This window comes from Acinonyx jubatus, chromosome X (assembly GCF_027475565.1).
Source record: "Acinonyx jubatus isolate Ajub_Pintada_27869175 chromosome X, VMU_Ajub_asm_v1.0, whole genome shotgun sequence".
NCBI classification, from domain to species: Eukaryota; Metazoa; Chordata; class Mammalia; order Carnivora; family Felidae; genus Acinonyx; species Acinonyx jubatus.
In genome coordinates, this window is record NC_069389.1 from 8,391,997 (window position 1) to 8,402,048 (window position 10,052).

Genomic DNA, 10,052 nt, shown 5'->3' on the forward strand with positions numbered 1-10,052 from the left:
TTTTTTTAATGTTTACTTATTTTTGAGACAGAGAGAGACAGAGCATGAACGGGGGAGGGTCAGAGAGAGAGGCAAACACAGAACCCGGAGCAGGCTCCAGGCTCTGAGCTGTCAGCACAGAGCCCGACGCGGGGCTTGAACCCACAGACCGTGAGATCATGACCTGGGCCGAAGTCGGAAGCTCAACTGACTGAGCCACCCAGGCGCCCCTGCGTACTTCTGATATATAGTGCGAATTCAGCCCCTTCTAAAGACCAAGAGAAATTCAACATCCAGATTTTTCATACTCTTTCGAATGCTGAGTTTCCTGGTTTGGAGAGGATCTCTTGTTCTCTGGCTTGACTTTTCTCTCCACTGCCTATCTTCCTCAAGAAAACAGGCAGAACAGTCAGCAATGTTTGTTAGTTTTTGTAATCCATACTCAACATCCAAACCCAACAGCAAGTTACTTTGACATCATAACTAATACTGTATTCATATATGATACTAATATTTCTGATTAATACTGTTGATTTTTCTCAGGCGGTCCATTAAAAGCCAAAATTTCATAGTTATCTCATGTTAACAGAGAGAGGTATGATCTTGGATGCTATTTTCAAACTGTTTTTCTTGGTTGTGTTCCCTTTATTTAGTCCAAATCTCTAGCAATTACATGGTATTTCATTTCATTTCTGTAATTCTAACTGCACTTTAAAATATTTAATTACAACTGATGGAATCTCCTTTTCCTTATGGAAACAGATCCAAGGCAAATCTATAGAATTTGTGAACTGAAAGAGACCAGAGTTGCTCCTTTCTAAAACAACTGCTATTTATTCTCTAAAAGCATGTTGCTTTCCAAGTACCCAGCAACCACAGTTTCCCAAGAACTCTGTTCTCCATTCTTCTTTCCAGGCAGCAAACATTTCAAAGGTACCAAATAGCTCCCTCTGAGTTCCCTATTTATTAAGGATTCCTGATTCACATGTATTTCACGAACTACTAGTTGTCCTTAGTGCAACTGGGGCATGTTTCCATGGTATTTCATAGCCTGAAGCAGAGATTCTTTTTCTCCTAGATTGAACTAGTACTCGCTACCATAGTTTTCTGAAATTAGATCTTTAGGGAGAAGAAAAGATCCAAACTAGAGAATTCTAGTAGTTACTCCCTACACCACCCAAACACACACACCTCCACGCATAATCAACAACACCGTCCAGAATGTTTCTGAATTCTCCGTAGAACAACCAGATGGCAGACATATTTCAAAATGCGTTACATCCAATCCTTACAAGAGCATAGGAATTAGATCATTTGAGTTCAGAAAAACACCCACGTTGGATGAAGGGGTAAGATGACCCTTGGAGATCGCCTGCAGCACAAACAGGAAAGCAGAACATCGTATCTCCCTCCAGTTCCCACCACTACTCCAGAGTGGAGCCAAGAAGTCCTAATAAGACACACATGGGTGGCCACTAGGGACGTCCCATTTCCAGGCATCATTCAATCGGCGAAAGAACAGCCACACGGTGGAAACCTCTCAGCGGGCCCCTGGCTCTGTAAGTGTTAACGGCATTAAACAACTGCCCAGGTGTCCAGCCTTGGGCCGTGAGAACGCGCAGCGCCGGACCCTACCTACCTCGGACTTCCATACAACGTAGGGGTGGCTGTGGCTGTTGGGGGGGGACTGGAACTTTCTCTGCTGGAGCCACCTCCGGGGAGAAGCGAAGATGCCATTGGGGCCACCCCCCGAGGAGCAGAGGATGGCGCTGCGGCCACTGCCGGGCCCGGCCAGGACTGAGGGCAGGTCCCAGGCCATGCTCTTCTTGAGGCCGCCGCGACCCAGAGGGACCTCATAGTCAAAGTGGAAGCTGCCAGACGGCGACTTCTCCTGAGGGGTGCTGGGCGTGGAGTGGGATGAGCAGAGGGGTCTAGGGGGCGGGAGTCGGCTGGCCCGGGGGTGTGGGCCCCGAGGAGAGGACGCCGAGCGCGGGCTGAGACCCTCGGCCGGGGGCAGCGCGGAACACAGGCGGCCCCCGGGGGCCCCCCGCGAGCTGCCCTCCACGCCCGCCTCGCCCCCACAGCCGCCGATCAGGGCCGGGTCCAAGCTGCGGGTCTGGCGCAGCTTCCTCTTGGAGAAGCCCTTGGCCGAGGCCGCGCCGCCCGAGGCCGGCGAGGAGCAGGAGAAGACACTGTGGAGTAGGCTCTGCGCGGACATCTCGGCGGGACTGTGCTTGAGGGCCACCTTCTTCCCGCTCTCGGGACGCTGGCGATTTGGAGCCGGGAAAGGAAGGGGACTCAGGCTAGGCTGACAGGCGGGGCTGGCCCGAGGCTCGCCGAGGGCTGTGGAGGGCAGTGCCCGGCTCACGCGCCGCCAGCGCGCTCCAAGTGCCCCAGCGGGTGCAGAAGCAGAAGATCCATCGCCAGCCTTCTAGGAAAAGAGGTCGGGTGGCCTCCTGCGGCCGCTAGGACCTTCCCCCCTGAGCCCGAGTCGCGAATGCGGGGAGGAAGAGAAGGAGGAAGGTCAGGCGCTCGCTGGAGTCCCAACTCCAGCCCACCAGCGCCACTCCCCCTTCCCAGCCGAGGCAGGAGAGGCCGCGCTCCCGCTCGCTGGCTCCTCCGGACAGCCTCGAAGTCTCCAGCAAGCTCCTCCTCGCGCCCTAAGGACTGTCCCGAGGGCTGGGGAGGAGGCCTCCTGGGCGTGCGCCCAGGGCGCGTCCGTCGCGCTCCCCCGCGCGCCGCGAAGGGGACTTCCTCCGGCTCCGGTGTTGGGCGCCCGAGCCGCGCCTGGGCTGCACCGCTGCTGTGTCCCGGGCCCTGAAGCTGCGCGGCTGGCCTCCACTTGGCTGTTGCGCCCACTCCTCCGACTGGCTAGGTGCAAGTGTGTCTCCAAACTCCAGGTTCCCGCGAGGTGCTAGCCCTGCTACGAAGTGGGGACCCAGAGCGCGCTGCGCCTAGGGCCTCCCAAGGGCTGAGTGGCCACGGGCGGGAGAGAATTCCTGGCTGCGCTCAGGGAGCTAAGGAGAGAGCCCTAGGGGCGAGCGCCCAAGCCCCACGGCAGAAGGGCTCTGGATATTCGCAGCCCAGCCGTGGGCCCAGCGCAGGAGCGGAGCTGTCCCCACACGCTCAAGCTAGAGACAGCGGGAAGGGGGTGGGCGGGACGGAAGCCAGGTCTGGAGCTGGGGAGGAGCCAAAAGCAGGAGAAAGCAGAACGTGGAGTTTTCCTAGCGCCAAACCTGGGAGGCGCGGAGCGCGAGCGCAGCTCGCCACTGATACCGGGTCTCCAGGGGGGAAAGCCGTGAGGACGGAAGTGCGGACCTTCTCTCGGTCTCCCCTCCCCCAGACCGAGGGGGCGCCAGCTCCACTCACGTTTCTGGACAGGAAAGGAAGTGTCAGATTGCACCCCACCCACTGGTGTCAGATGGGCAGCCCAGGACGGTTGCTCTCAAGTTGGAGTTAAATCTCATGCCTTCCTTTTTCTACCCACTACTGTTTTTGTGTTTTGTTTTCTTTTGTTGTTGTTGAAGGAAGGCTAGAGATTCGGTTCCAAAGCAGTGGCCGCAAATGAATGGGCTGGAGATTGGGGACCTACTATGGGGAGGTGGTGGGAGTCCTGGCCCAGTAAGGGTCCTGTATAAATATACTCGAGGAGGAGGGGTGAGTGAGGCCGGGCGGGAGGCAGGCGCCGAACGCGGCGTCAGCTCAGAGGCTGCGGAGATTGGCGCTCACACGCGAGAGCTCTCCGGGTTCGGCCCTGGGACGCCTCTGGGCGAAGCGCGCCGCGGCCACATTCCTGGGAAACTGGACAACGCTGGCGATGTCAATGTTCCGCACTTGGAAACGAGTCTGGGAGCAGCTTTTCCCCGCTACTGTCCGACCCCAGGAATCTAAAAAGCGCCAAGCCTCCCGCCTCTCAGACGGCTTTGTGATGTGACATTTAAGTTTTGCAACGCATCTGACGACCTTCTCAGCAGGGGAGTAGAAAGAATGTTGGAAATGCCTGCGTACTGTATCTAACCGTGTTCGTGAGTCCCCTTGTACCACTTCACGGTGAAAAGAGTTGTATACGAACGTAAAGGGGACTTGCCTTTACCATTTCTTTCATTAAGGAAAAAAAAACCTACAATGAACTTATAACTACAGGTGTTTGGCACGAGCGTTCCGTGTATATCAGAATTGTCCAACTTTGACTTTAGAATACTTCTTTTATTCCCCAGGATCTCTGATGCACACATTTTTGTAAATGTGGCGGACAGACTGCACCGAAGGAGTTCCTTCTGGTAACTTTCTGACCGACCTGCTGCCCGAAGACAGAATGAGTTACGAATTTCCCAGCACTCTCACCGCTGTCCATCTCTCAGCACCCTGAGACTTAAGTGTTTTCATTCACTGTCTGACGATTAAGTGAGCTATGGAGAGGCACAGCGTTTAAAATCGCCTACTTCCCTGCCTGATCACACAAGCCACATTACATTTGGGGGGTTGTTGGCATTTGCTTTCTTCCCTCCTCAAACAAGTCAAAGTCACTGTTGGAAGTAAAAGAGGGCGGGTCTTGCCTGCCCTTTCCTTACTCAACAATACCCTGTAACTTGTCACTAGTAATGAAAACACTTAACGTCTCTAATACCATTGCATGGAATTGGTTACGCTTCATCGGATTTTGGCATTTGGAGTAGATGGTTAACAAAGTCACACAAAATAGGACCTCTTATAACTCAAGGTGGTTGAGTAAATGTAATTTATGGCTCATATACATTCTATTTCTCTAAACCCCTATGATGACCATGGGTTGAAAATGCAACCCTGCCATGGTTATGTAAGGCTAATAAGAATGCCCTCTGGGTACGAAGTCATACATTCCTGGTTATGGCTGTGGGAAAGCCAATGAGCAGAAGGACTCCTCTATTGCCACTCGGGGCTTGGAGCAGCCAAATCCAGTTAATTCATCATCTTGTTTCCAATGGGTCTTGACCCTCTATTAGTCTGAGGCTTGCCTCACTGTTGGGAACTGTGAATAAATTGTTTTAAATATTCATAAAATTAAGTTTGGACTCCTTTTTTAAAACCCAGTATAAGTATGTGAGCTTTTAAACCACAGGCGAAAGGGGCGCCTGGGTGGCTCAGTCAGTTAAGCGTCTGACTTCGGCTCAGGTCATGATCTCACGACTTGTGGGTTTCAGCCCCACGTCGGGCTCTGTGCTGACAGCTCAGAGCCTGGAGCCTGCTTCAGCTTCTGTGTCTCCCTCGCTCTCTGCCCCTCCCCCCCCTCAAAAATAAATAAACATTAAAAAAATTAAAACACAGGGTGCAATGTAGTGGTATTTCTGGAAAGAAAGCATTCACAAGGAAATTATTTGGATTTTTTTAACATTTTTTAAACTATTTTGATTTCCAACCTGACTGCTATTAGGTTTATTTTACAGTCATTGTGGTTTGTGGCATATTTATTCATTCCTAGTGAAGGCATCCTATTTTACTCTCGTTTGTTATATAATCCCTTTGCTTATATAGACCCAAATCACATTGGCCTTTCTGATTGACTGCCATTTTACACCAAACTTGATTAAGGAAGATCTGGGTTTCATTTACCAATTTCAAAAATCATGGGTTCTGTTACATTGATCCTAAGAATCTTTGTTACAATTCATCAGCCTGCTTCATAAGCAATATAACTAGTAGTCTAGAAATAAATGGCTTTGAATATATATACTTTAAAAATCAGATCTCTAAGATGTTGCTCCTTTATGAGGGCATTTGCTAGTGAAAAGTGGGGTCCAGGGACGCCTGGCTGGCTCAGCCGGTAGGGCATCCAACTCCTGATGTCAGGGTTGTGAGTTCAAGCCCCATGTTGGGCGTGGAGCCTCCTTAAAAGTAGTGTCTGTACTTGTTTATTTTTCCCCCTCAGAATCAAAGATGATCAAAACCTTAGAATATCTTTTATTAAAGGCAGAACAGTGTGTTCACTATTCATTCCCCATTATAATGATCCTAGAAATTCAGGATACAAAAATATATAGTCCATCTGGTCATGGCACAAGAATATTCTAATGAAAGTTCTAGAGTCCTTGATCTGACATCAAGGCATCCTCTTATCAAAAGATACTAGAAAACTCATCAGTTTTCTTTCTACTCCCTTGAGATGCTATTCTACAAACACATACATCTTACTACCAAAGGATATATTCTGTTAAACCTAAATTTCCCTTTTCTTAACTTTATCCCTTGAAATTTTTCTCATCTCCAGCCAAAATTCCTCTTTCCTCTTGGTGTTCAGACCCTCAAGCTATTTGTAGATTTTTATCATCCCCCTTGGGTCTGACTGTGGTTTGGCTACACTATAAAGTTCATATTTTGCTTTAAAACCATCACTGTAGATGATCTCCTCTGCGTTCCCTCCAGTTGCTTATTTCTTTTTAGTCCTGATGTCTAATATTCTAGGTTGGGGCATCTTAGTTTGCCCTTGTTTGTAATATAATCCCATTGCTTATATAGTCCCAAACCACATTAAACTTCCTGATTGATTGCCGTATAATATTTCAGAGTTCTATATGATCGGCTCCCAACTCTTAGTCAGCATCTCTGATCTTTCTTTAATTCTGCCTGTGTCTCTCAAACCGATTGTGATCCGTCTGATATCATTTCTACATTTTCAGTGGTATCTGGGGTAAACAGTTCACAGCATCTCACTCTCTCATAGAAGTAGTCAAGGGTTCTGCCTTAAGCTCCTGAAACATGAATGGGGGACAGGTTTTTAATCTGTGTGATGTGGATGTGGAATATATGAGAAACGTGCAGAGAACTTTGCAGGACTTAAGAATGCTAATTACGTTGAATAGTCAGGCTGCCCCATGCTCAAACTACTTCTTGATTTTTAAGGTAGGATTTTTTTTTTTTTTTTTTTTTTTTTTTGCAGGTGAACTAAGACTCTTTCTTCTGATTCCTATTCTAGGACCTCCCTGAATGAATATAATTGCCAAGGCACTTAAACTACAATTGATGGATGTTAGTGGAGGTAAATCTAGAATCGCAGGATAATTGCATATGGGCAAAATTAGCAAAAGCTTGCTTGCTTAAACACTAACCTAACATTGAGGAACAGTAATCATTTTCCAAAGACAAAAATATTGTCATCATTATTCTTTAGAAGGCAATCATCATTATAGATGATTTGCAAGATATAAGGGTATTTGACAGCTTGAGTCATAATCTGTACTGTGATGTGAGACGACTAAGATAGAAGTTCCACTCTCCACCTTAGAGAACAATTTAATATTATAATACCAAAAGAGATATTCAGGGGAAAAAGCACCGAACACGACTATACCCTTTGTTAACTTGAATTTAGTGTTGTATTCAAGAGCTTCTATTCAAACAGCCTGGTCCTGACCTTTTACTTAGAACAATATAATAACTAACACTTGTTGGACCTTACTATACGGCAGGGGCTGGGCTGAAATCATACACGTGCTATCCAAATCAAGTCAGTCTCACACACACACACACACACACACACACACACACACACACACACGCACACACACACACACAGAGTTAGAATACTTTACTCCCCATTTCATCCATGAAGAAAACCGAGACCTAGAGCAGTCCCACAGGACACCCCCTGGTTAAGTGGCAAAGCTAATATTCAGGTCCACATCATCGAGCCTCGCTCTCTAACTCTCTCAGGACTGGAATTGCAGATTAAGGAGCCCTTCATTTTGGAGGTGCTATGGGACCCTCTCCGGATGGATTTCAGTTTGTTGATTTCCCAGGTAGCTGTGTGACCTTGGGCACAGCATTGTCCAGCTCTCATTCTCACTTCCCCATCTACGAGATCCCATTCCCTTCAGAAAGCTTTAGCGATGAGTACAGAATCTAATGTATGCAGCATGCTTAGCAAAGAGCTTTCCAGAGAGAGCAAGCACAGTGACCAGAGTCACTACTATCATCTGTACAAAATCTTTTCATTTTCAATTACTTTATGAATCCAGACATATTGAACGACCGGCCATCCCTAATGTGAGCTTGCCTGGTCTGACACCCGAGAGACCTATTCAAACCTTTCCAATTTGCTGATGAATCATTTAATATTATTTGAAAAAGCCCTGTGGTTGACTCAGTGAGCAGTCATACCTGGAATTTCCACCATTCCCCCCAAGTTTTGTGAGATGCTGTCAATACCAACTAAATAATACCAACATAGTCTTTCAAGGCAGGGCACTTTTTTTGAGTCAAATGAAGGGCAGTTTGGGATTCTCTATAGTCAGAGAGGAGGGTAGGAAACGTTTTGCTTCCTACTGCATTTATATACCAACAGGCCAGTTTTTTGGCTCAATTTCACACTGCCCAGAATTAGAAGCATGAGCCCCCTTTTTAAAGGAGGCACGCAGTTGAGGTTTTCACAGGCATCTAGTTCATATCAAGATCTGACCATTTCTTCTGACGTTATATTCAGAGGTCAAAATGAGTACTCGTAGCCATCTTTCTCACTTTCTCCCCACTCCACGTATCTAATTTTACCATCCTTCACCAATCATGGTCTTAAAAAACTCAAAATCAATTAAGAGAAAAAAAAAAGTCCTGTTTCCATGTCAGCATCTGCACTGAACACACAAAAAAGCCACTTGCAACACTGTCCCTTCTCTCATTTTCTGGGTGAGTGTTAGCAGTGAGTTCTATGTTTTCTAGTATTTTATCTTTGTCTGTTCAACTTTAAAAAGCAGTCTTGGGGGCGCCTGGGTGGTTAATCGTCCAACATCAGCTTAGGTCATGATCTCACGGTTTGTGAGATCTGTACTGACAATGTGGAGCCTGCTTGGGATTTTTCTCTCTCCCCCTCTCTCTCTCTGCCCCTCCCCCACGGGCGCTCGCTCTCTGAAATAAGCTTTAAAAAGTAAAAATAAAAAGCAGTCTTGCACAGGCACATTGTTCTACCCTTTCACTTACATGTTTATTCCTCAAGCTGGTATGAATACAGTATTTCTAAATAACCCTTATGTTTTCAGGGTACCTGGTGGTGAGTCAGGTGAAAAAGCAAGGTTGTATAAAAATCTTAAGGCAAGTTCCAGTATGGATGTGCTTAGCAGAGCACCAGGGGCCACACATGAAACAAACAATTGTCATTTACCTACAGCCAGCATTTGAAAGAATCTTCCAACATCAAACCCTAAATGTATGACCATCACCACTTTTAGTTTTGGCTTTGAAACTTGATCTCAAGAGACTTTTTTTAAATGCTCATTTACTATATTTTTGAGAGAGGGAGGGAGGGAGGGAGGGAGAGAGAAAGAGACAGAGAGGGAGAGAGAGAGAGAACTAATAAGCGAATAAGCGGGGAAGGGGCAGAGAGAGGGAGTAAGAGAGAATCCCAAGCAGGCTCCATGCTGTCAGCACAGAGCCCAATATGGAGCTCGATCCCACGAACCGTGAGATCATGACCTGAGCTGAAACCAAGAGTTTGATGCTCTACTGACTGAGCCACCCAGGCGCCCCTCAAGAGACTTTTTAATAATAATACAAGTTGGCTGACAACCAAGTTCGATTTCGGTTTATAAACATGTTTGAACACGTGCTGTGTGCCAAAGAAGGCATTCCTTCTTTGTTTTACTTTCTCCTGTCTTTGCAGGTGAAGATGCACTTGGAGTCTCAAAGTAAATTAATTTTACCTAAACCTGGTATATGGTTCAGTTGTACTTAGTTACTTAAAGTAGTTTGTAACATCTTCCCATAACATGTTAAACACTAAACTACTTTGGAGAGTGAAGAACTAGGTGATAATGTAAATGATTTTTCATATTTTGTTACTCTAAAATTTTCATAATCTAAGCATTTTTCAGTATTTTTAATTTTTAAAAGTAAATAATGTGGAATCTTTTCCTCTGGAATTTTCATTTTTTCCCCCAGAATCCTGACTTCTCTACATCGAATGGAGACAGGAAAACCTATTTGCCCAACATTGTTTCTAGTGGCAAGATAGAGTCGGGCATAGAAGGGAATAAGGGAAGAACAACGGGTACTGTGCCTAGGTAAGGTATAGCATTTGTTCCCATCTACTTTACTGAGGAATACTCTAC

The 10,052-nt window shown here is 46.9% G+C and overlaps 1 protein-coding gene across 1 annotated transcript in view; it reads right to left on the minus strand.

Annotated features, from left to right (window-relative positions):
* Positions 1–3,226, minus strand: part of ARHGAP6 (Rho GTPase activating protein 6) — a 448,084-nt gene extending 444,858 nt beyond the window's left edge. The window contains exon 1 of the mRNA XM_027054478.2: positions 1,619–3,226. Within this exon, the coding sequence (XP_026910279.1) occupies positions 1,619–2,197 (579 nt within the window). The 5' untranslated portion in view covers positions 2,198–3,226. The remainder of the gene's footprint in view (positions 1–1,618) is intronic.
* Between the last annotated feature and the right edge of the window lie 6,826 nt (positions 3,227–10,052).